At 46.0% G+C, this 27,236-nt stretch overlaps 1 protein-coding gene across 4 annotated transcripts; it reads right to left on the bottom strand.

Moving 5' to 3' along the window:
• Nucleotides 1–19: 19 nt before the first annotated feature.
• Nucleotides 20–27,236, bottom strand: TMPO (thymopoietin). 4 transcript variants are annotated; one of them, XM_088454361.1, is made up of 12 exons: nt 26,657–27,236; nt 7,287–7,413; nt 7,042–7,191; nt 5,739–5,836; nt 2,981–3,088; nt 2,629–2,748; nt 2,395–2,490; nt 2,103–2,249; nt 1,427–1,537; nt 1,241–1,331; nt 1,002–1,095; nt 20–446 (listed from the first exon to the last, which is right to left on the bottom strand). In XM_088454361.1, the coding sequence occupies exons 1-12, from the start codon at nt 26,888–26,890 to the stop codon at nt 152–154; spliced, it is 1,671 nt and encodes a 556-aa protein (XP_088310487.1). In that variant the 5' UTR covers nt 26,891–27,236; the 3' UTR covers nt 20–151. The 4 variants fall into 4 exon arrangements, with proteins under 4 accessions (XP_088310487.1, XP_088310488.1, XP_088310489.1 ...); XM_088454362.1 differs by lacking the exon at nt 2,981–3,088; XM_088454363.1 differs by lacking the exons at nt 1,241–1,331; nt 1,427–1,537 and having other exon boundaries at nt 1,002–1,093.

Raw genomic sequence — 27,236 nt, 5'->3', positions numbered from 1 at the left:
GTAAATAAGACTGCAGATGTCCATATGTACCACCTTTATTCATATATTCAGTGTTTGTGAAGTGCAGTCACATAATTTGCAAGATTTGAGAAACGGCAGTTTTTGTAATCCAAGGATTAAAAAATATAATTCAACGGTACATTACTGAAAATTAGTTTCCTTCTTCATTTAAATTTTGTTTGCCCTGGAGCAATTTGGAAAAGGGATTCCCTTCATTTGTTTCCAGAGCTTGATAAACCAAGAATGCAAACACGACCACAACAACAAAAAGAAGTATCTTTAGCCAAATGGGCATGGATCGTCCAGTTTTCATTTTCGGAGCCTTCACATCAACTACTGGTTGGTACTTTGAGACATACTTAGAAGTATAGCGTTCTTCCATTTCAAAATCTTTGAGACTTAAGGGTCGACCAGCAGCTCCTTTTATTGGCCTGCGACAACTGGCGCTGTGTGACAAATAGGAAAGAGATATAGTCACCGTGAGAATGCATTGTGCAACTGTACATAACGTAAAGACAACATATTGTACCATGATGCAGAATATGTCCTGCAATAGGTTATATAAATGTATGTTTTGAAAAATAAATAAAAAGTGTTTTCCGTTAATAGAAAATAAACCCATCAGACATAAGCACAAGGAAAAACCACTGGGGACATTTATTCTGTTTATATTAGCTTGCTTTTGCCACATCCTTTCTTGCCAATGTGTACGCCATGAGACACAAGACACCCAGCACGACAAAATGCTCCAAAAGGAGTAGCGGACTGTATATTTCTTTACATGTTGCGTATTATATGAAGAGTCGCTCGGTGTAACCGAGACGCCCGGGACCTGGCTAGCAGAGAGGGGCTATTTGGCACACTTTCAAAAACAGTGCGAGGACAAATCTGTATATATGTGTTTAAAATCTTCAACCCAATGCTCTAGTTTATATACTTCGATATAATCAGTTTCTCTCCTTAAACAACCGATTTTGAGTGAGAAACAGTTCATGTCACACCTTATTCCCGTTGGAGTTGAAACTTCATATGGAAACATTTCCTTTAGAATATCTTTGTCGTCTCGCTTTTCTTCAAATGTTTTTTCTAGGATCTAAAACCAGAAAAAAAAAATAAAATTACTTAAAAATACACTTAAAGAAGTTGAAGAATTTAGAATCACCAGGAAACCCAAATGAGAATGTGATGAAAGCCAAAAAGGTTATCACCACCAAGTGCACTAAATTTAAATATCTTCCCTGTCTTTTAAGAGGGGTTACAAACTTTGTTATTTTCAATTGTCTTGTCTTTTTTGGTGTCTCCATGTGATCTCCTTTGATGTTGCCAGTATCCTTCAAATGAAGAATATTGTTTTGAATACATATCCTAACAAGGCCAAAAATGTAATAAAGAAAAATAAATAAAAAAAATAAAATTAAGTGATCACCTCGATCAGGGCTGTGTTCAGAAGATCACTGGAATTTGTATGCCCAATTATATCAACATCAATGACCTTTTTAAGAGAATCTGTACCCGTATGCTGTGGCAAGTTCAAATACTGCAAAGGTACAACAAAGGCAAATAGACACCCACATAAACATTAACCTGCAATAGCAACTAAACAAATATATTGGAAAAGCAACCAGTTAGTCATCAAAAAACGAAGGTCTATAAATTGAAAGCCCAAGGTCTGCTGTTCACATTTTAAGGAATTAAAGGCGCACATCCACTTGCCGATTTCTATGAGCGATTGAAAGATAACGATATCGTTATATCACTCATGAATCGGGCAAATTTATGTCGCAAACGATCAGCGATGCGCGCTCCCGCTGGTTGTTTCAGACATCAATCATCGCCTGAACATACTGGTCAACCTGGCGATAACGTCAGGTTGAGCATGTTAGGGGATGATTGATGTGCCTACACTGAACGACTGATCATTCAGTGTAGGCACAGCACAGACTGGGAAATGACTACACGATTACAATGTTGAAATTGTGCAGTCGTTTCAAAGTCTACTAGTGGATGTGCCCAATTAGAGTTGAGGTTTGTGGGTGTTCCAAATATGAAAGTTAAACAATTATTCAGTCTGCTCAATGTAAACAACTTTAGTTTATATTTACTTTTTCACTGAGCAGGTGTTTCCTTGGGGTCCTTCTTGACAAATCTGTGAATTCACTGACTGACCGCAAAGTGTTTGTGTGCTTGAAACTTTCAGTCACTTGATTACCAACCTGATGGGACTCAAACTGAGAATATGCTACATTAGCCTATATAAAACAAGGAGAGGTGGAGAAAAGAATAAGGGATTATAGGTTTTAAATTGTATTACTGAAAATGTATTGTGTAATACCTCTTAAAATTGTAAATATTACTATTAAAAACTTCATAATATTTGAGTCAAAATATATTTACTACGGTCTGGTTGCTTGAAGGCAATATAGTTTCAGTTACAGGAGCAGTCTCGGACATATCTTCATCATCAAAAGTTAATGATCCAGCAGTTACCACCTATTTGGAGAATAAAAAAATATAAACAAAAAAATTAAATTGCAATAAAAAAAAAAAAAAAAAAAAAAAAAGTACAAAGAAATGCTGACACACTTCCATTCAAGGCATGGAAGTAAAATAAAATAATTCTGCCATCACCTTTTTCCTTGGTGTTCTTCGTACCACTCTTGTTGACTCTTTAGAAACAGCCTGTAGACGTCCACCTTTCTCAGGCTCCAACATCCTCGGAGGATCAGAAACTGCATCTCCAGAAATGTTCTAATTAAGCGTTAAATATATGTTAAATAAGCTAGTTTCCTAAAGCAAGTCACCCACTACCAAACATATACAAAGTGATTGACAATCAATTCCAAAAAGTGCTTAGGATTCAGAAACAGCCAGTCAGTGAAAGTTAGAAGTCTTAAGTGAGCAATCTAACAAATACCTGTGAAAAAGACCAAATACCATTTTACGGGTTTAAAATATGAATAGTAACATGCAAAAGTTTTACAAGTATATTGATGGATAAATCCTCAATTTCTGTTACAAAATCCCTTGGAGACAACATGCTTTTCCGTTTCACATTTAATTCTGACATGAATTCAGCATCTTCAACTCTCTAAATGTAAAAAATAAAAAAGTAAATCACTAAACAACCTGTATATATTTGTTGTAACTATCTTTCAGAACCTCTGACATGTCATGGAGCCATGTGGAAAGTGCAGATACACACACAGACTATAAATTGAAAGCTGTCTTTTCCCCTTAAATTCAATAACAGTTAGTGATCAACTTATTACTGGGTGCACCTCCCTGCCACATGAATAAACATGTACCAAATAAATGAAAAAAAAAAAAAGTATTCCTATTATGGGACACTCAGACTGTACATAAAAATCACCCAAATTTGTTGATAGATGTGCAATTCCTAATGAACCATACAAATACTGGAAGATACTTTTAAGGATGAATTGAAGGTTATATTTCAAAATATAATCATGTGTTCTTAATATTCTTCTGCTTTTAATAAAAACAATTGTGGAGGTAAATTAAAATGGAGTGTCTGCAGATCAGTGGACCAAAAACACTCCTTTACTGGACTAGAGTGATTGTTGGCTTCCTAATGCAATATATCAAAAATTTTGCAATGCCAACCCTCACTGCCATGTAGGTCTGAGTATAAACAAATCGATAGCATGCATCAGCACTTGTATGCCTTGTTTTAAGAGTAGTAATTCATTATTTATGGCAAGTAGGACTTATATATACACAATATAGCCCAATAGCGATATCAATGTCACACTGCAATACTATTAAGAGATATGTTGAACTGTTGACCAATTAACCAATCCTTCTCTTGTACAGGAGTTTGGTGCGTACTCACAAAGCGATCAGCCAGCGATACGATATCGCTGGCTGATCATCCTGCAACCACCCTGGTGTGCTGGACATTTGATATCGAATATCCAGCACACCAACTCACCGACGACTATAGCAACCTGCTCGATATCGAGCAAGTTGACCAGCATGCACAGCCGATAGATAATATTGCTATCGTCCATACGTGCCTGCGCAACGCTGGATTGATTGAGAGTTGGTAGGGACTATTTAAATGACCAATTTAAACGATAACGGTAACTATATCGTTCATTTCAATCGCTACATGTGTACGCACCATTACTCCTGCATCAGGAGTTGTTGGTTTACAGTTAATAGACAATGGGACAGATGTATAAAGCTCTGGGAAGTGATAAATTGCAGAGTTATAAAGACCAATCAGCTCCTAACTGTCATTACTCAAACACAGCCTGTGACAAGACAGTTGGGAGCTGAGTGGCTGGTCGCTTATCACTCTCCACTTTATCACTTTCCAGAGCCTAATACATCTGGCCCAATAGTGATATTTATTTCCAGTCTGAGTGCTCCATAATAGAAATACTCTTTCTTTGGTACATGTCATGGAACCATAACAATATTATATCAAGACTGGCAAAAGACCTGAATTAGGATGAGCCTAGCTGCAAACTTTCAAAACGTGTGCCCTTCCCTTGCATGCAGTGTACTTTAAGACAAGCATCAGAGATTGTAACACTAGGCAGAGCAGTCTGCAGCAATAAAATGTGTGAGTCATTGTGTGGTTCTGTGTGGCTTTAACAATCATTTGTGCACCAGAGATAGTAACTGGTACAAAGGAAACATTACTGCTCACACTTGAGGTAAGAATGTGAACAGTGTGTAGTATAAGGAGTGCCAATACCAATGTGTGTGCTTATCTTACACCAATACACTTGCCAGCATTGAATTGGATAAGGTGAATGTGGCTGCTTAGAGCTTTGCAGCAACCATTTCAACCACTGAGCAATGTTCTTCAAATTCCATAGCAGGCTGACAAAAAAACAAATTGCAAAATAAAATGATCAACTTTATAGATCAGAAATTGTCAGGATTTCTGATTTCTTAAATTAAAGGTTTATATATTGCTCAGAACAGTGGTCTAAATGAAGCCTTAGTTTAAAATGTTGTCACTTGCTGTCAGCAATGAGTTTGTGCAACTTAACATGCTCTAAGTCAGGCCTAGCCAACCTGTGGCTCTCCAGCTGTTGTGAAACTACAAGTCCCAGCATGCCTTGCCAGAGTTTAAGCATTCTCTAATAGTAAAACTCTGGCAAGGCATGCTGGGACTTGTAGTTTCACAACAGCTGGAGAGTCACAGGTTGGCCAGGGCTGCTCTAAATAAATGCTGTTGCTATGTGTAGTGTGTACCGACCTAGTTAGCGATGGGACCCAGCGGGGTGTCTGCATCGGCAAGTGCATACACTACCCTATCTCCAAATCTAAGGAGAAACCAGTAACAAATGCAAAACTCTGTTTGTGTGGTAGATACTTTGGGGCTCCTGCAAACAGTTAATTTTGCCAGAAGCCAGTTTACCTACCAGTAAAACTGGAGCACTCAGAACAAATAAATGTCACACATTAAAGTACTGAGAATAATATTCATGCTAATCATGGTGCCACCTTATATGAGCACAATATGGTATAAAATTATACCTCTGAAATTAGTACTTTTTAATTGTCACGCAGCAAATATTGTTGATCTTTTTGAATTATTGAACTGAAAGTGTTTTTGCTTTAAGGACAGTTCATAACAGTGTAGTAAAGCATTAAAACTTTTAAGCTACTACTCAAATTCTGCTTTATATTTCCTAATGGTTCAAAAACTTTAATCAAATTTAATTCAAAAGGAATTTGAAAGTGACTTGCACACATACCTCATTTTCCTCTGGTCTTCTGGACCGAGATGTTACTTGAGTCTTTAGCTTGTTCCTCAATGGCTCTCTTGTCTCAAGTGTCAATTCAATCTTGGGCTCTTAAAATTGGTTTAAAAGAGAAAAAAATAAAAATAACTAAAATAAATAGAGAATAGACCACTTTAATGCTTCATATTGGAGCAGAAACAATACAACGCAATGCGCAACCACGAAGTTGGACTGCTCACACATCAGCCATTCATGGTAGTTAAAACAAACATTGTCGGGTGAATAGACTGCATCTGTTCATGCTACTGGGAGAGCTTTGGGGATGCCCAGCATCTCTGCGAGTGTAGGGCATGCCCTTTACAGTGGTGAAAAGGGGGCATGTCTTAAGGGCACCCCCTTTTCCAAGAGAACATGCCCATTTTCAGACAGGCAATAATGCCCTTTGGCAGGATTCTGTAGCTCCAAGACTCTTTTTGCCTTCGATTGAGTCTTATTCACAAGATGTGAATAGAATGCACAAGCAGCTTCTGCTGATTAAAATGATATGCGGCTTGCCTATATTCAATGTGAAACTGCAGGTGTATTTGCATTTAAAAAGCTACGTTACATTGTCACAGTCGTTGACACTAACATAGCATTATAAGGTAAAAAAGTAACATGACACACTGCGCTACAGAGTTGCACAGTGCTCATGCGTTGTTTAACGCAACTTGTAGCGCACGGAGGTAAGAGGTATGTGGAGATATATATATATATATATATTAATTCTTCTAACATAACAGGCACTCCAAAGTCACAAGAATACTTCATATGCCGTGGTGCTCAAATTAATAAATACAGACTGTAGATAGCGGACTCTCAGTAGACTTGAAATGATGCAACAGCACACGTGAATGGTATCTACATCTCGGATTTTACTCAGCTATCAGGATACAAAATTAACCTGTATCCTGATGACCTGATGAGTAAAATCTAAAATGTAGATACTATGTGTGCCAGCCTGGTCTATATTTCAAGTAGGCACTATCAGAAGTTATTAGTGTGTGCAGTTGCCATACACAACAATTTTGATGACACTGTACAATTGTTGCAGCAATAGTGCCATTCCTATGCAGGAATTGGCTGTGAATACAACAATAGACCAGCATTATGAAACACTGAAAATAAATATTTTTTCTTTTGTACCACAGAGTACAAAAAATAGGGTACACAGCTTCCAAGATACCAGCACTGGTAACAATTTTTTTGGGTCTGATGCAAGTTTTGTTTGAGAAGTATAAAAGGAAAATTTAAAATTATTCCAAACAGAATATACCTTCATTATCACTGTATTGTCTTGAATCTGTGTTTCCATTTTGCTTGTTATTGTCTGCAATAGGAAAGTCTGCTACAGAAGGAGCCATAGATGTGAGCTGCTGTTCCTTCATCTTTAAAAGCTTTTGCTCATAAACTTTCCTTGTACTGCCTGAAAGAATATAAAAAGTAAAAGTACAAAGCTACCATAACAAACAAACATGTACCATTGAAATATTGCAAAGTATATAAATTTACAAGACATACCTAAAATAGGACCAGGTTTTATCCCATATTTAAGTAGTTCTTCCTTTAGGGCATCGTCACCGATTTCAGTCACATCATGCTCAGTTTTCTCCTCTTCGCTTGGCTTATCTGTCTTCTTGGTCGCTTTCTTTAAAATAAAGAAATGCATATTGTATTCAGTATATTATTGTTCTGTTTGAAAGTATTTACATGTACCAATTTCAATATTAGTTTTCCCTTTGATGAAAAACACTGTTAGCCCTAAAGCTGGGTACACCCACAGTACCATCTTTATTTGCGATGAACTCATCATTTGTCCTTTGAGGAAAACCTCCCATATTCACACACACTATACCAGAGGTTCCCAAATGCAATGCTCTAGGCTCCCCAACAGTTTAGAGATATGCATGGTTAAGCACAGGTGGTAAAATTCATTTGACTGAGGTATTAAACCACCTGTGCTCAACCATGGATATCTCTAAAACCTGAAATGTTGGGGAGCCTTGAGGATTACGTTTGGGAACCTCTGCACTATACAATTGCATCTTCTATTCCAATTTAACTGTCCTAATGATTGGATGTAAAGATCATGTCCTTGTGCAAGCTGCAGATATCGGTAGTCAGTGTGTACACACTGCAAAATGTTTACAATACAGTGACCAGATTTTTCGTATCTTATAAGCATCTTAAAAAGATACGGGACAGACATCATACAAACCCGTCAGATCATAAAATTCTCAGATATGACATGACAAATAGTAGTGTGTACCCAGCTGTAGATAAAAATATTTTTGGTAAGGTTTCAAGGTATAACTTACAATCTTAAGGTGGGTACACACTAGACGATATTTCGCCCGATCCGACGAATCGGGCAGACATATCGTCAAAATCGGCTAATGTGTACACACTATGTCGGGCCATGCGCGCTCCCGTTTGCTTGTCAGTCACATCATCAGGACGGTCCTACATGCAGCTCAATCTGACAATGCGCCTGACGACCCCATGTAGCGAAATACGGGCGGTTCAGACATCGGGCGGTTGGGCATGGGATAGTCTAATGTGTACCGGCCACCCAATATGTCGGCCCGTGCAGTTGTCCATTGCATCATTGGGTACACACAGTTTAGGGTGTACCCAGCTTTACAGGTAAAAGTAGTAAAGTGAAGCAAAGCTTAAGCTGGACACACCTAGCAGATATCTGCATATGATGGTTGCTCATACACACTGAACCACCATCATCCATTAGCGGGTCCCGCCACGACTCTTTCCCCGTGGCTGCCCCTGCAAGTATACAGGCAAATGGCTGATCGCCCGTACACACACAGCACGATGGACAGATATCTGACATATTGCGTTGGCTGTGCTGCACAGCTGATGTCAGATATCTCTGTCCATCCCGCATTTCGCTACATAGGGTCGTCATTCGCATTGTCAAATTGAGCTGCATGTAGGGCCGTCCTGATGTGACTGAAAACCAAACAGGAGCGCGCATGGCCCGACATAGTGGGTACACATTAGCAGATTTTGACGATAAGTCTGCCCGATTCGTCGGATCGGGCAAAATATCGTCTAGTGTGTACCCACCTTAAGATTGTTAGTTATTCCTTGAAACAATTCTTACCAAAAATATTTTTATCTACAGCTGGGTACAAACTACTATTTGTCATGTCATATCTGAGAATTTTATGCTCCGACGGGTTTGTATGTCTGTCTCATTGCGTCGGCTGTGCTGCACAGCTGTCGTCTGAACGTCACCCACAGACATATCGCTGGTACACATTGGTCGACGAGCATACAATATTTTGGCCGATCAATTGATCGGCCAATATATCTGCTAGTGTGTACCCAGCATGCCTTATAGGAGTAACTGACTTTACTGAAGGACACTGCTTTGATAAAGATCAGGTATGAAGCTTTGAGCACACATTGTAAACACCAAAGATAACATGAAAAATCACATGGGAGAGGGGGTAATTAAATTGTTTAGTGCTGCAAAGCTTCCGGCTAAAGTGACCAAGAGCAATTAAATTGATTGCATCGCTGGGTGTGAGTGCCGCGCATGCTTACTATCTGTTCGCACCCCGAGGTGGCAAGTAAAAATCTGCATAAAGCCTGGCTTTTGGCCAACCAAACCTAGTACGCCCAGTAGTTTGCACAGAGTCATCCGCTTTACAATGCTAATCACTGTGCATTTGGGCGCAACATGCGCAATAAGTAATTGTTGCCCACGACACTCGAGTCCATTGGCAAAACATTTGAATATTGCCCAGTGTTCACAAATACGCGCTATAGCATGCATTTTACCCGATATCCGGCACTGGGGACTCACTTTTTAAAACAGCCGGGTCCCCGGGGACGTGCTGTGGCCAATCCCTGACAGCTGGCTGCAGCACAGCGCGTCCCCCTGCAGAGACAGACATAACGCGGTCTGTTAGAGCAGCCAATGAGAGTCAGCTAGACTCTCATTGGCTGCTGCTGTGGAAAGCCGTGCTGGGATCAAGTGTCTGATCCCAGCATCGGCACAGCATCCGTGCCCGGTGCTGGGACAGTGTTTGTTCCCAGCGTCGGGTAAGCCACCGCAGCGGGTACCTGGTGAAGGGACCGCCTGGTCCCTTCCACCAGTGGCGGCGAGAGAAGCTTGGCTCCGGGCGCGAGCTGAAAGGAGCTCGCTGCCCGGATGCCAAGTAGCGGCGGCTGTTTGGCACTGACCGCGAGCTTTTGGTTCGCGGTCCAGCAGCCAATAGGAGGCAGACACGACGAGCCAATCATGGCTTGCCGCATCATAACCCCGCCCACTCGCGGCAAAGTTCAGTCCGTCGGCGGAGGGGAGGAGTAAAGACACCTCCCGAAGAGAAGAGAGGCGCGACAACAGTTCCGGCGGCCACGCAAGAGGCCAGAAGACGGCGTGATCTATAAGGAAGAGGTGGTGTCGCTGGCCAGGACGGGCCAGCGGCAGAAGACTGAAGCTGAGGTCCGAAGAGGACTGCGGTGGAGGAAAACAAAAGAGCTAACGAAGCTCCCCCCCGCAGCCTCTTCCACCGTATCGGTAGGCGGCCTTGGGCCACCAGAATTTTACTCCTTCCTAGACCACCAGGGTTGTTGGGCACTAGGCCCGTGAGATAAATTCAGGCAATAGGCCTGTGGGTCTATAGGCAGGCACAAGGCCCGGGCAACAAAGGGGGCATTAGGCCCAATTGAAGGTATATGCCCCCCAAATAGGTGTGTGACTAGGGCATTAGGCCCAGGTCACTAGAGGGCCCACCTATTTGCCCTTTAGTGGACTGGGCCTAATGCCCTGGTCACTCACACCTATTGGGGCAGATACCTTAATTGGACTGCATAGGTGGTTGAAGGCATATGGAGGCAATGCACAGGGGGACCTGCTGCTGGGGGCAATGCACAGGGGGACTAAAGGGCATTAATGTGCGGCATAATGTGTAAAGGGCATTAATGTGCGAAATAATATGTAAAGACCGGGCATTTATCCTTTGATAAATCTGCCTATTACCTAAAGTGGCTAACCATAATATCACTTTAAAACGGGACACATGAATTAATTACAAAGGTTCTGTGACTGGCTGACTTCATGCCTGGATTTCACCTGGTTTTAATGAGCCACAGAACCTGTGTAATCCATGAGTGTCCCAGTTTAAAGGGATGATATGGTAAGCCTACTTATTCACTATGGGTTTTGTGAACAGACAAGTCATATTACCTGAAAGATCATGGAGGCATTAAAACATGCATTTAAGGGGCTTGTGGGGATATCTGATGCTGTTGGGGGTATCAGATCTGCATTTTAGGGGCATGTGGGGAGGTCAGAAGCATATGGGGAGCTCTAAAGCATAAATTATGATGGGACCCAGAAATGTTGTCGCTCACCGCAATCACTGATCGCCCATTACTTACAAGTGCCAAAAAACAATCGAATCCCCCAGCCGAAAAAGTAAACATGAATTACATCCTTATTTAGTAACAAAATGGTAACAATCACAATTTAGTGGTCTCAAAACAAATTAAGACAACACTGCAGTTAAATGGTAAGAAATAATAAGATACCATAGTTACAAGAGTTATTAGCCTTTTACGTACATGCAAGACAGGTAAATAAAAAAAAAAATTCTAGGAGGTATAACAAGTGAACAGCAAACAAACTTTTTAGGTGTGGCACTATGCAAATTAACAATACATTTACCACAATTTATAAAATACAATGGGCTCGATTCAATTCAACGCGAATTGAATAGTGCCAGGAAGGAGCTCCCGGAGCTTTTCAATTCTCCCTCCCTAAACAGGGTGTTTAGTCACAAGAACGGGCATTCTCCGACTAAACTTCCCGGGGCAATGCCGTTTACGCTGCACTAAAAGCAGAAAACAGCATTGTGGCTGCAGTTTTGTCGGATTTCTGCTCGCATCGAAGAAATCCTTAGTCGGGTTTAGCAGTGCGCTGAATTCAACAGCTCCGGAAGCTCATACCCCGAGCTACTCAATTCACGTTGAATTGAATCGAGCCCTATGATAGATTTTACAGCCCATATGGCTAATATGCAGCAGCTGTTTGCTACCACAAATGATATACCAGTTTACACTATTCAAACATAATGGGGGGAAATCCAATGGTTAAAGCTGCCCATCCACCAGGTGATGCGGGGACGACGGCACGATTACGACGCAGTCGTCTCCCGCTGGGTTAAGTCTGGAGAGGTCTTCCTCCCGGGTCCTCCAAGTCTCCCAGCAGTCCTCGGCGGTGTCGTGCAGATTCAGGAGGGCACTGGTCTCCGGCAGGCTGCAGGACCTCCTCCTCAGCGGCTCCCAGCAGCGGACATTCCATGGCAGTAGCGTCCCTCTAGACAGGTGAGTGACAGCGCTCCCTCTCTTGGCACTCTGCTATATGGTGGCGGGTTCATCCCCAAACACGGCAACCTGACGGCGGTCATCAGGTTGACCATCATGTTCGGGCGATGATTGATGTTAAAATCGACCAGCGGGCGCACGCATCGCTGGTCGTTTTTAACATTTTACTGCCAGATTTGCGGACGATTACTAATCGATGGAGCGATAACGGCCGTCGTTATCGCTTCATCGCTAGGTTTAATCGCTTAGTCTATGGGCAGCACTACTCACATCCGAAACTCCCGTCTAAAGTGACGTGCGTTATTCAATTGTTTGTGCCACCGGGCGCGAGTGCCACAGGCGTCCATTGCTTATTGCACATGTCGCTCTCAAATGCACCAGAATTAGCAGCATAGGGGCATATATTTAATTAGGTGTGAGAATAGCAAAAGTCTTGCACCTGCTGTGTTTTTCCTGCAGATGCGAGATTTTTGCTATTCAATTAGGTGTGTGGTTTTTTTCGTTTTTGAACGCCGGGAGGTTTTTTATTTTGGAGCAGGCCCAGAGCACGACCAATTCTTCCTAAAATCCATAATTTTTTTTTTTTTTTAAATGGCCGGGCAATGCTCCGAGACCCCCGACAGCACCCCTCCTAATGACTAATTAAGAAATTGGAAGTTTTCAATTAGCTTAATTAGACCTTAATTACTTCCACAGTACTCTCTTCTTCCTCCAGAGTCAGGAGCCGGGTCTTCTGCAGCAAGATGAGTATGTGAGTGTTTGCAAGTGTGTATGAGTTAGTGAGTGACACCCCCCCCCCCCTGTTGTAAGTGTATTCCCCTGTAGACAGCACTGGGAGAAGAACATCTCCCAGCAGCCCTTGCCCCTCCCAGCAGCCCCCTCCCCAGTGATAAGATGGAGGGGAGGCCACCAGGAGAAAACCGGAGACCCCCGGACATGCAAGTATTCTTCTTTATGCACCATGGGGTTTTCAGTTTTGAAAACCCTGCAACCACCTTTTTTTAATTGGATACCACAGGTATCGGGTACACGAATGCCTGTGGTAATCCTAAATTGGGCGCAAGGTTTAACCTCGCCACCAATTAAATATGCCCCATAAACTTGCCAACACCCATGCAAACTACTGTGTGCGCTGCCCAAACAGAGGTTTAGGAACCCAAAAGCCTAACTTCAGGCGAATTTCAGCTCACCGCTTTAGAAGGGTGTGAGCAGGAATAATGGACGCCTGCAGCACAAACAAATGGATATCATCTCACTTTAGAGTTAAGACAACTGAATTCCGACTAGTTCTGGCCCTATTGAGTTCACACACTTTCATATAACTGCGCCATTATCAGGAGACGCACTACTGCCAAAACACCTGATTTCTAAGAACACTTAATAATGTAGCTCTAGTCACAGTAATAAAAGAATTAATGCTATGTGTATTGGTGCTTCATACAGAGGACCATTTGTAATAGCTCGCACACGATGAAACACGCTGAACAGTTACATAAAGCAAGGAAGATATGTTCCAGTCACCAGGGTATATTATGACAATAGCCTTGGTAATTGTGAACAATGGGGGCAATTGCATTCAACGGGAGTTGAATAGCGCCGGGAGGGAGCGTGCTCTTTAATCCAACTAGAAGCTGTTAAATTGGAGGATGTCGGTTCTCGTGACTTAACCTGGCTGTTTATTTGCGACAACTGGCATTCTCAGACTAAAGTGTCGACTACAAGGCTGTTAGCACCGCGCCAAGATGAAAAACAGCCTCACGGCCGGCACTTTAGTCTGATTTCTCCTTGCACCCTCTGGAGAGTGCGAGAAGAAATCATTAGTCGGACTAAACAGCGCGTTGAATAGCTCAGGAAGCTCCCTCATGGCGCTATTCAACTCCCGCCGAATTGAAAATCGCCCCTTAAGTGTGCAAAAGGCAAAAAGGAAATAACACACAAAGGACGTGATTAAAGAAATTGCCTTATACACTATCAAACAGCTGTTACTCAGCATAACTCATAGACCTATGATCACTTTACACAACCAGTGCCTAGAATATTTCAGACCCACCAATTTCACACCTAGCAAATATAGCCACAGCCTATTGAATGTCTTATGCTAGGTACAACCTGTTAATCGTAGAACTATGGGAAGCATAACAGCATTACGTCCACCTAGTGCAATGCTCCACCATGCAGGACACATGCACATCAGACACTTGTATAGATTACACACCAGGTGACCACTACATCAGTCACACAATTCCCCAGTCTTTGGTCCAATATGTAGAATCAATCAAAAATTCACTATACTATTCCACCTTTTCAAAAAACAAGTATAGGGGGGAGGAATGGTTTTTGCACACCTGTCAGAGCTATACGATTGTTTCTGCCGATGGGCAGTAATGCATGATTTTTGCTTGCACAATCCTCCGGAGGCAAGCAGAAATCTGCGAAATTGGCAAAAAAAACCTCTTTTGGACGAGCTAGGCAGGTTTCGCTGCTTTACACGACTAAACCCTGAAACAATTGAATATCGCCCCATCAGTTTAGACATGCGATCAGGCATGCAAAAACAATTGAGTTCCCCCATAGTGTAAAGGATTCCAGAGTCAGTGGAACCTGGAAGACATTAGAAAATCCAATAATCCTTTCCTGAAACCAAATTTATTAATCCAATAGTTTGCGCAAAAATTGGCTTTTATCTGCTTTGGTAAATCAAGAACGTAAAAAAAGTAATATCCTGTTTTCAGATTACACTGGTGGCTGGAGGAAATAACTAAGATTTCACTACTGCACATGCCTTCTAAAGGAGGATGCCACAGCATGCTCCAGAAAATGCTTTTCATATGTCTGCATTATAATGAGCTTTACTAGTCTTTGCTGACAGGTGTAGTTTCAAATGGTTGGGGAATGACATACTTTTTAAAGCAGATTGTTTATCTTTGGCAAATTGTCTACTATACCACATATTTAATGCTGACACAGGACATAGATATCTTATGAACATTAAATCAGTTCTTTTTATTTCACAGTTAACATTCACAAAAGCCAATATGTCAAATATAGCTATTCACAGACCTCTCAGTCCTACGTGGGGCATTTGTAACATTAGCTGTTTGGAGAATTTTCATTATTTCTGCTCAACATAAGGGAGACGGAAGAGCTATATGGTGGCGTTTTGCACTGCAAAATATGCTTTCATATAAAAACCAGGTACAGTTTACACATTTTGATAAAAGGTTAGACCATTCAAGAGCAGAGCGCACGATTAGGACATTAGTTTCTGGGGCAGACAGGATCTAGCATACAAGGGGTAAGCTTCCTAAGACAACCCGAGGCTCTCGAGCCGCATGAGGCTCTTTTGAGCTTCTAATGCGGCTCCCGATTCAGCAGACGCCCATTGGTACAGAGAACACTGGTCTCTAAAGCCATCAGAGACTTAAGAAGCCGCGATGTGAGGAGCCTGCGCATCTGCTAGATTCAGTTAGATACAGCAGGTGGCGGAAACAGCAGCAGTGACGGCGGGACTCGGGAGCCCTAACGGCGTGGAGCGCTGCCTGCATGAATGCAAGTTTCTTCATAGGGGTGTGTGCACGGAAGAGGAGTTAGTGCTGGGGGCACTTCCTTAAGGAGCACGACTACAGGGAGAATTGCAGGAGGGGCACAACTGCTGGAGGCATTGATTAATGGGCACAGCTACAGGGGGCATTGCAGAAGGGGCACAACTACAGAGGGCATTACATAATGGGCACAGCATAACGGGCACTGGCATTCTCAATGTATTTTATGTGGTTCTGGATTTCAATATGTATTTTATGTGGAAGTGTATTTTAAAATGTTTTTTATGTGGATCTGGCTTGTCTGTGTATTTTATGTGAACGTGGCTATTTCAATGCTTTCTATATTGCTCTGGCTATTTCTTTCACTTCAACAGTGAAAAATGTATATTGGGAAGATTATGTAAAAACAAGAGATATGGTAAGAACTTACCTTTGTTATCTCTGTTTCTACGAAGTCCATAGGGTCCACAGGGTTGACCTTGGGGTACAGCTGGATCTGGATCCATGGGCACCACGCAGTTAAAGCTTTGCTGCTCCCAGGATGCACTTGGGTCCGTCCTCCTCTATACCCCGCCCCCGGCCACAGGCACCTCAGTTGGTAAGCAGCTAAGGCCGGAGGAGGAGCCTAAACAGAGAGAAGGAAGACTGGAACACACAAGAAACCATACTCACAGAAATGGGAGACGGAAAACCGGTGACCAGCCACACAGCCCATTTGAAGCCAGGTGCGTCAGGGCGGGCGCCCTGTGGACCCTATGGACTTCGTAGAAACAGAGATAACAAAGGTAAGTTCATACCATATCTCTTGTTTTCTACTTCAGGGTCCACAGGGTTGACCTTGGGGATGTCCCAAAGCAGTTCAACTAAGGGCGGGGACGCTCCTGTGCTGAAAGGAGTACCAGGCGCCCGAAGGATGCATCCTGAGAGGCGAAGGTGTCAAACGCATAGAACCTCAAAAACGTTTGAATTGAAGACCAAGTGGCCGCCTTACACAGCTGAACAGCGGAGGCGCCATGTCTAGCAGCCCAAGAGGGACCCACAGAACGAGTGGAATGAGCCTCAACAGAGGCTGGCACAGGTAAACCCTCCTGTGCATAAGCCTCACAAATAACGGAACGAAGCCAACGGGCTAACGTTTGCTTGTTGGCAGGCCAACCCCTCTTGTGAAAACCGAAGAGGACAAACAATGAATCCGACTTCCTAACCGAAGCAGTCCGATCCACATAGATTCTAAGTGCCCGGACTACATCTAAGGAAGCCTCACCAGCTGAAAGATCAGGCGACTGAAAAGCTGGCACAACAAGTTCCTGATTAATGTGAAACTTCGAGACCACTTTGGGCAAAAACTCAGGACGAGTGCGGAGCACCGCTTTGTCCTGATGAAAAATCAGAAAAGGAGGGCGACAGGAAAGCGCCCCCAACTCTGACACCCTCCTGGCAGAAGCAATTGCTAGGAGAAAAACGGTCTTGAACGTCAGCCACTTGAGGTCCACCGCCTCAAGAGGCTCAAAAAGATGACCCTGCAAGACCCGTAGCACCACCGCCAAGTCCCAAGGAGCCACAGGAGGCACGAAGGGAGGCTGTATCCTGAGAACACCCTGGAAAAAGGTGTGAACATCCGGTAGTGTAGCAATCCGTCGCTGAAACCACACGGACAATGCAGACACATGAACCTTCAGAGAGGCCAGACGTAAGCCGAGGTCCAAACCTGATTGAAGGAACTCCAAGATTCTGGAAACCCGGAACACCTGAGGATCATAGTTTCTGGATTCACACCACTGAAAGTAAGTGCGCCACACCCTGTGGTAAATCCGTGCGGAGGCAGGCTTGCGTGCCCTAAGCATGGTACCAATGACTGAACTGGAGAAACCCCTAGACCTCAAGACGGCTGTCTCAAGAGCCACGCCGTCAAAGACAGCCGACCCAGATCCGGGTAAAGGCAGGGCCCTTGAGACAACAGGTCCCGACGCTGAGGAAGAAGGTACGGAGCGTCGATGGAGAGACACCTCAGATAGGAGTACCAAGGACGTCTGGGCCACGCCGGAGCAACCAGCACGAGCGTGCCGCCGTCCTGCTTGAATTTCCGCAGAACCCGAGGAAGTAAGGATATCGGAGGAAACAGATACGCCAGGTGAAACGTCCATTTCACCGACAGCGCGTCTACCAGACTGGCGCCTGCGTCTCTTGTCCTTGACCCGTAAACGGGCAACTTGTGATTGTGACGGGAGGCCATCAAGTCCAGCTCCGGCAGCCCCCACCTGTCCACGAGTAGCTGAAACACCTCTGGGTGAAGCGACCATTCCCCGGGATGCACGTCGTGACGGCTGAGGAAGTCCGCCTCCCATTTGAGGACTCCGGGAATGAAGACTGCCGAGATCGCTGGAATGTGACCCTCCGCCCAAGCAAGGATGCGACACACCTCCGACATTGCTGCCCGACTTCGAGTTCCTCCTTGGTGGTTGATATACGCCACCGTGGTGGCGTTGTCGGACTGCACCTGAACCGGCCGTCCGTAAAGAGCGGGACCGGACGACTGCAGGGCCCGATAAACCGCCTGCAGTTCCAGAATGTTGATGGGAAGAAGAGCTTCTTCCGCAGACCAACGACCCTGAAGTGACAACGAGCCGGTCACTGCCCCCCAACCCCGAAGACTGGCATCCGTCGTGAGCAGGACCCAGTCCGGGATCCAAAAGGGATGCCCCTCGACCAGATGAGCTGTCTGAAGCCACCAAGCCAAAGACTGCCGAACCTCCGGGGACAACACCAGCAACTGAGAGCAGATCCGGTGAGGTAACCCGTTCCATTCTGATAGAATCAGCCCCTGCAGAGGCCGTGAAAGGAACTGGGCAAATTCCACCATGTCGAATGTTGACAACATGGAGCCCAAAACCCTCATAGCCGAATGGACCGACAGGCGGCAACTGCTCAGGCAACTGTGTATCCTCAGCTGCAGGGAGGAGACCTTCTCCGGGGTCAGGAAGATCCTTTGCTGCCGAGAATCTAGCAGGGCTCCCAAATGAACCATCCGCTGAGATGGAATCAGGGAGGACTTTTTCCAATTTATCAGCCACCCGTGCACTTGCAGGCAAACGACCGTCAAGTGGAGATGATGACGCAGTACCTCCGGGGAACTCGCCAGCAACAGGAGGTCGTCCAGATACGGTAGTAGCCATACATTCTGGTTCCGAAGATGTGCGGCCATGACCGCCATAATCTTCGTGAACACCCTCGGTGCCGTGGAGAGACCAAAGGGTAGCGCCCGGAACTGGTAATGGTGTTGAAGGATAGCGAACCTCAGATACCGCTGGTGCGAAGGTGCTATCGGAACATGGAGGTAGGCGTCCTGGATATCCTGGGACACCATGTAATCCCCCGGTTCCATCGCCAGAATGATGGAACGTAACGTTTCCATCCTGAACTTGGGAACTCTGAGGAATTTGTTCAGAGACTTCAAGTTGAGGATAGGGCGATGAGAACCATTGGGTTTCCGCACCAGAAACAGAGAATAGAACCCCGTCCCTCGTTGTAATTGAGGAACGGGAACAATGACCACTGCTGTCAGCAAGGACTCTATAGCTTCCTGAATCTGTAAAGACTTGGTCGTATCCTGAGAAGGACTCGTGCAGAAAAAACTGGTGGGGCGGTCTGTGCCGAAAAGACAGGGCGTACCCCTGGGAGACCACTTCTCGAACCCAGGCATCCGTGGTGGTATTGTGCCAGCACTGGGCAAATAGAAGAAGTCAGCCTCCCACTCTGGGGTCCCCCAGAGGGAGGCCCGTCCCATCAGGCAGAAGGTTTATCTTCCTGCTTGGAAGAAGGGCGCCTGGCACTCCAGGGCTGCTTCTTGGGCTTAGAAGCGGCCTTGGTCGTCGACTGCCTCGGGAAGGACTGACCTTTGGCCTTGCCCTGAACCCGAAAGGACCGAAAAGCAGAGCTCCGTACCTTGGTAGGAGCAGAAGCCGAAGGAAGGAAGGCTGATTTAGACTTAGCCAGAGTGTCCACAATTTTGTCCAAGTCTCACCGAAACGAGGTAAGGCGTATAACACTCACGCACTCCCAAGTATGCAACCCAAACAGCCCACAATATGGTACTGAGGAGCACACCGCAGTATGTGACGGACCTGACAAATACGTAGATTTATATAAGTGAGGTACACAGAAAGAACACCCCTCCCCCACGCACCTGCGGGCCGTAGGAGAAGGAAAGGGATAGGTAAAAAGCTGACAGTAAGTAGAAAATAAGCACAGACAGCAGCACTAGCAAAAGTCACATAATATGCAGAGAAGTTATACGCACTGCACCTTCCGCTACAATCAACCTCCCAGATTCAGTGTCTGGGAGGGCTATAGCGCTGCGAACACTGTCCTTTGCAGGGGGAGAGGTACGCAGGGGGACTGGTCCACTATAAGCCTGCCTGGGAGCTCTGCGATGCTGCCTGAGGAAGATGGCCGCCGGAGAGCTCTGAGGAGGAGTGGCCAGGAGATAACAGCCCAGCGACGCCAGCACACGAGAGAAGGCGCGCTGGGCTGAGGGGAGGAGCGCTGAAGCAGGGAAGGCTGCCTCCCCTTCTAGTACTAAACCCCCGGGGAAGCCGGTTCCCCGCCGGTACTTACACCCCGGGGGCCAGCGGACACGCGAGGTATGCCTGAAGAGGGGGAGCCCACCGCCGCTACTAGCGCCGCCGGTCTGTCCCCAGAGACCGGCGGCATGAAGACTGCATTTTCCCCGCGTGCAGCGCTGACAGCGCTGCACGCGGCTTACCTGGCCCCTTCAGTCCGGCAGCAGTCCTTGGGTGGTCCCGGAGCCACGCTAGCACTGACTCCGGGGTCCCGCTGCGATCCCCGGATCAGTACCGGCGTTGCAGCGCCAGCGGAGCTGTTGGAGCGGCAGCATAGACGTCCAGATGGACAGTCTGATGCTGCCGCTCTGAAGACAGTAAAAATAAAATAAAATCTTTCTTTTTTTAAAAAAAAAAAAAATTAAGAATAAAGCTTAGGGGCTGCTTATGCAGCCCCACTGCGCAGGGTGACCCGACTCCGGCCGGGCACCAACTAAAACTGAGGTGCCTGTGGCCGGGGCGGGGTATAGAGGAGGACGGACCCAAGTGCATCCTGGGAGCAGCAAAGCTTTAACTGCGTGGTGCCCATGGATCCAGATCCAGCTATACCCCAAGGTCAACCCTGTGGACCCCCTATGGACCCTGAAGTAGAAATGTGTATTTTCAATGTGCTGGGCTCGCCCCCAGTGTGACTAAAAACAGCGGTGTGACACAAGGTCATGCTCCTGCAAATGTCATACCAAAGGCGTGCGCACAAAAATGGGGCATGGCCTTGTGACAGCTAGGTCACGCCCCATTTTTGCCCGTGCGCGCATGCCAGCGGCTCTTTCGCTTGACTACATATATTTTTCGGCTCTTTGCCTCTGACTGGTTAGCCACCCCTATCCTAAGATACAGTACTTTTGTATTTTCAAATAGTTTACTTTTTGATTTTAACATGAAGTTGGTGATCTCATGGCTCTAGATCTACACTGACAAGGAGTGACAAATGAATCTTGCAATGAGATGCTGAAAGACATTTGTGACAAATTAGTTAAATGTAAGCACAGACTCAAGAGTAGACACGTCATAATTGTGAAATAACATTTTGCTAATAGTAATTATTTGAAGGATTTGCCTCTTGCCATGTAAATAAAGGCCAAACATGGCATATCCTACCAATTCTGATCCTATAGTAGTGTTGGCTAACCTTGACACTCCAGCTGCTGTGGAACTATAAATCCCAGCATGCACTGCCACAGTTTTAGCATGCCCTAATAGCAAAACTGTAGCAGTGCATACTGGGTTATGTAGTTCCATAACAGCTGGAGTGTCAAGGTTAGCCAACACTGCTATAGTATATAGTTTGCTCATTTATATATCAGGCTTCACTCAATTTTATTGTTACAATTATCCTTCTGTATTCATTGGTACCAAATACCATCCAGAAGATATGACAGATTTTGTCTTTCCAGTAAGGATGAACAAGATGCACTTTAGGATGGTCAGTATCCTTATCTATAATGACTGTCTTAATTTGGCAGCCAGAAGGATGGTAGCATGCTATTTATACAAGTAGGAGCTGAAAAAGGTTAATTGTGTACATTCACAAGCTGACCTGTAGGGAAAGTGACTAGGAAACCTGTGTGTTCGTTGCATCAACCCCTTTTAACGTACTGTACATCACAACTACAGATGTGTCCCCACCTGCCTTTGCTGCAGTAACGCCAAAAAGCCTCTAAATGCGCACCTGGTCCAGTGAGAGACGGGCGTCTTTTTATTGCCAGGAATGCGTCTAAGAGCCGTATTCAATTTGAGCCGAGCCGCAATACTTTTTCGCGGCCCGGACTTTGCCTACTTCGCCAGTTTTGCAGGCGGAAAAGTATCACGCGCATGCCCGCTTTACCCCGTATTCAATTTGAAAGTAGGCGAAAACGGGACTCGGCAAAACTTGAACAGGCGGAAAGTACTGTCAGAATTGGGGAAATCAGCCTGACACCCCCAAAAGATGCTCTGACATGGGGGTTCACTATGGAACCCCCCCAATTTGGCTTGCTGAAGGAATTTGGTGTTTTTAAATGGGCTCAATAGCTGCTAAATAGCGTTTTTCTATACGTGATGCAGAATAGTATTCAGGAGTATTTTTCCCAGAAAATAACTTATCCCAGCAAATTTGGGGTACTTGAAAATGGGGTTCTGCATATTTTAAAGTTGCTAAAGTGAAGTTAAAAAAAATCGTGAAAAATCCACCTTCCGCAAGCACCTGCAATCAAAATAACACTAGGGGCATACTTGGGGACCCCCCCAGAGTCAAGTTCGCTAGCTTTTAACTTTGTACCCCAACATTTTTTTGCACACTTTTTCAAAGTAATTTTTTGGGGTGTCCTTAAAGTTGTTTTTTTTTTTTGACGCAGTTTACCTTTGGGGGACTGTCTGAAGGCTGCACGGGGGTTCCCGCAATGTTGCACCCCAAGACCCCAATTCTGCACTTTTTTCTGCCTGCTATTCATAGGCAAAACTTTTTCGCCTAGTACACTGCATTGACTTTCCGCCTAGGCGGAAAGTCTTTCAAATTGAATACGGGGTAACAGCAAAACAGGCGAAAATGACGGCGAAAAACTATCGCGGATCCGGACTTTTCGCCTCAAATTGAATACGGGCCTAATGAGGGGCATCCACTAGACGATTTTAGCAGGCGAATGAAAGAGAACGATATAGTTATCGTTCAATCGTTTAAAAATCATTTGCAAATCGTGCAGTAATTGTTTCTAACGACGCGCGCACCCGCTGCTCGTTTGATCGTCTTCTCCATCGACTGAACATACAGGTCAATTTCACTTGATCGCTTACAAATCGTTTACACATCGTTCACGCTGAACGATCAAACGATGAACCACTCCCTGACACTTCCAAACCCACAATAGCTGAAAGCTGTCAATCACAGATTGAAACGACATCGTTTAGAGTGGTAGATCAAATTTCAAGGGAAGATTCAAGGCAAAATCGTTTAGAGGTTGGACAGGGATAAAATTGTCTAGTGGATGCCCCCCTTTAGTCACAATGTGATGCGACTAGGAAGCACCAGGAGATTCTGCCGATCAATTTGATATGTGACACTTTTATATCTGTGTGCTGAAGTCTCTCAATCAGCATGCAAAATGCTATGATGCAATGGCCGCAGCTTTTTTTCCATGCCAAGTTCCTTTTACAGTCTCAGTCACACACAGATATAAAAGTGTCACATATCAAATTAATCTGCAGTCTCCTAGTGCGCCCCAGAGCCTGATTCAGTAAGGAATGCACGTATGCGGACGCACGCAACCGGCTGCTGCGAGAATATGCTAATGAATACATACGCACAGCAATCGCAGCAGAATAAGCAGACGCCCAGCACTACATAATACCACCCACTTCACTTGCATCCTCTATAACTGGCAAGACAGCGGAAACCGAGAACCATCGGACCCATACACACAATAGTGGTTGACCTGACCCTCCCACAGACAGTCTTCCTGTGTGCAAGTCAGTGTTCTCCCCAAGCTGTTTTCTGCGGGTGCATCGCACAGCAGAAAGCCTGCAAACCCGGCACTTTCCCCCGCTGTGGAACACTGGCCTCTGAAGTGACCAGAGGCTAAAGAAGTCTCTGATCGCTTCAGAGGCCAGTGTTCCCAGTGATATCATGTCACCCGCACAGTGCATCACCCTCGACGTGAGGAGCTTCCCCCGCCCGCCTGCTGGATCTAGTTAGATCCAGTCAGCGCGAGGCTGGGCTGGGGCCAGAACCAGTCTGGGGGCACTGCAAAAGGGACACTATTATACCTGGGGGCACTGCATAGAGGGCCAGCCTGGGGTGCACTGCATAAGGGACACTATTAAACCTGGGGGAACTGTATAAGTCGCCAGCCTGGGGGCACTGCATAAGGGGCCAGCCTGGGGGCACTGCATAAGGGGCACTATTAAACCTGGGGGCGCTGCATAAGGGGCCAGCCTGGGGTGCACTGCATAAGGGACACTATTAAACCTGGGGGCGCTGCATAAGGGGCCAGCCTGGGGTGCACTGCATAAGGGACACTATTAAACCTGGGGGAACTGCAAAAGGGGCCAGCCTGGGGGCACTACTTCAGCCAGGGGCCAGGTGGCAATGCATAAGGGCAAAGTTAAACTACAGGGGACAATGCATAAATGGGAATACTACAGGGGGCACTGCATAATGGGCACTTTTGACTGAGAGCCAGTGGGGGGAGCAGCCTGAGATCTGTCGGGCTGGATTGGTAAGGGAGATACCCCTTTTCCCAGCGCGCGCATAATTGTGAAGGCTCCCACCCGGCTACTTTTAGATGCCACCCGGCTGGAAAAAAATTCTAGGGAGAACAAGTAGACCTCAGGCTGCGTCCGCCGCAAGGTCTTAATTATGCACGCCCCTGAAACGTTGTCCAAACGCACAGGCACACCTGCGTTTGCCCGACCAACCCCCCTTACAACCCACAAACGGCACTTCCTGTCAATCACTGTGCTATGGGTCTGCGTAGCCTCTGCAAACGCAGTTCCCATCACAATAGCTAGTTTGCGCACTGCGATGCATACACAATGCAAAATAATCGGCCGATTGTGTGCGCCTGCATCCGTGCGTTCCTTGCTGAAATAGGCCCCTAGTCACAGCGTGAATTAAGGCCTCCATACACTGGGCGATAAAGCAGATCATCCAACTGATTGGTGCGATTTGCCTGCTATATCGCACCATGTATGGCACTGATGTCGGGCCGAGTGTGCTCTCGTGTGGTCGTACAACGCGCCCCCGGATCTTTCTGCAGAACCATAAGATAAGGGGATGTGATGTGCTATCCCATGGATTGCTATGCGGGTGAGAGAGGGGGGAGCCGGCATATCGGGCAGTCGGCCACCCAAACGCACCGTGTGCGCGGACTGCCCGATATGTTGGACGATGGATCCCCCGTCGCCCTGCACCGTGTTCGCATTCAGCAAAGGCAGAAGAAAAAAAAAAAGGATGCCTGGCACTAACAGTTGTACGGGACCTGGCGGCACATATCTGAGCCAGGCATATCGCACTGCATGGCGTATTGAGGCTAGATGAACAAGGACACAGTTCAGGAGAATGTCAGTGAAGTTCTTGCTTACTGTAACTTATATTTCATAGCAGTCATTTATGCAGTATAGTTTAAATAAATGCCCTCGCTCATTGTCAGTACCATGCTAGCATTTGCAATGCAGCTTTTAACATGCTAAAAAGGTAAACGCACAAATTCAGCAGTGCACTGGTGTATACATTAGGGAACAGTATGTGTTTGCCTTGAACAAGTTAACACTCCTTAACTGCATATAAAATAGGCTCCTTTTCAAATAAACAAGATTAAACATTAGATGCACTGAAAAGGAAAAAAAAAGGAGGTACCAGAAAAGTACACTGCAGTACAACCCTACACTGTACAAGAGATAAATACATAGCATCGTGATCCACATCTAAGAACCAGCTCCATAGGGAAACATGGCAACAGTTCACATTAATACAAACTAAATCCAGAAGTATGTGAGCAGAAGTATTTTGGGCGGGCAGGTAGGCTACTTGTACCAGGCTGTTTAAGTCCAACTGGGCTGATAGCAAGCATCATGATAAGAGACAATTGTAGATGTCCAAGAGAACGTAAAATAGGCTACACTTGTATTAGTCTACATCAGTGGTGTCAAACTCGGGCCCTTCAGCTTTTGTTGGACTACATATCCCAGCATGCCCTGCCACAGTTTTAGCATGCCCCAATAGCAAAACTGCACTGCATGCTGGGATGTGTAAGGTCCACTGCAGCTGGAGGGCCCGAGTTTGACACCACTGGGCTACATGGACTAAACTAAAGGATCTTAAGAAAAGGCGGGAAAGGCTGTGACAGATCCTGCAGATGGCGCTGTGCCACATAACGGAAATATTACTACTATATTATCTGTACCCGGTACATGCACAGAATATTCCTTATTTGACCCGTTGCCCGGCACCATGTATTAAAGGATCGGGTTTCCGACTACTCATTATCATATCACCGCTATTTGCATTGTGTGTTTGTGGTTTTGCCTGCAGCTACCACCTAATACAGTATTGGTTAGGATCTGCAGGCAAAACATCAAACAATGCAAGTAGCAGCGATATTATACTTGCTGTGATGGAGGATCACTCCCTGTAAGTGCCGGCGAGCACGACAATGATAGACCATAGCGAGTAGCAGGAACACGTCGATGTCCAGATGACCGGCTGCACGGGGGTATCCCGGGACCCTGCCTGCCGTGTGTAACAGCAGGAGATCCCACACAGCAGCCATCCCCATTCATTCTCCCCGCGCAGCGCCGCTGTGCGTAAATACACACACTGCACATGGTGTGCCTCGGGTCCATACATACAGCGATCAGTCATTCCCTGCCTGCTCTGCACTGACCGGCCCTTCCCTCCGCTCACCCGTCCCGGCGGCCGGCCTCTGCCCCGCATTGGCGTTGACCTCCTCTCGGTCCTTTCCTCGTCGCTGGAAAAGTCCGGCGTGCCGCGGCTGCGGGCGGTCAGGTGCTCCCGGTACAGCTTCACGTACACGTTCTTGCGCTGCTCCCCGGACGGCAGCGCCACATTGTTCGCCAGCAATTCGCTCTTAAGCTCTTCCTTGGTGAGGGATGACGGGTCTCTGGGATGCTCGGACATGGTGCGTACATACAGGCCGCCGATCCGCTGCGTACTGCCCAGCAAGGGGGACCGGGTGCCCAGCGCTGAGGAGAGCACAGAGCACTGGTACAGAGGGAGCGAGAACGGAAACAGGCGGCTGCTGCTCTCTGCGGGTTAGTAACGGCTGCCCTATCCACGACGGAGGAGCGGGACGCTAAACAATAACGTGCGTGCTCATTGGCTGCCGGACAAAGCAAGGCGAGTGCGGATTGGCTGCATGTTTCCTTCAAAAAAACACAAACGACATTACGACGCGCGGCCTTTCCTCGCCTCCAGCCCAGCCCGGCCCCGCTGCTCAATGCTGCTTGTTGGCTGGGCCGGAGCT

This window comes from Taudactylus pleione, unplaced genomic scaffold, assembly GCF_031769625.1.
Source record: "Taudactylus pleione unplaced genomic scaffold, aTauple2 ptg000040l, whole genome shotgun sequence".
Lineage (NCBI taxonomy): Eukaryota > Metazoa > Chordata > Amphibia > Anura > Myobatrachidae > Taudactylus > Taudactylus pleione.
The sequence above is the reverse complement of the archived record's forward strand: the minus strand, read 5'-3'. Positions and strand labels throughout refer to the sequence as shown.

Bases quoted from the DNA above. Each gene is read 5' to 3' on its own strand.
- TMPO (XM_088454361.1), bottom strand. From the start codon at position 26,890: ATGTCCGAGCATCCCAGAGACCCGTCATCCCTCACCAAGGAAGAGCTT. The intron at 3,089-5,738 runs GTATGTGTGCAA...TTTTACATTTAG, and splicing joins GAAGACCAGAGGAAAATGAG to AGAGTTGAAGATGCTGAATT. The intron at 2,749-2,980 runs GTAAAACTTTTG...ACGCTTAATTAG, and splicing joins ATTTATCCATCAATATACTT to AACATTTCTGGAGATGCAGT.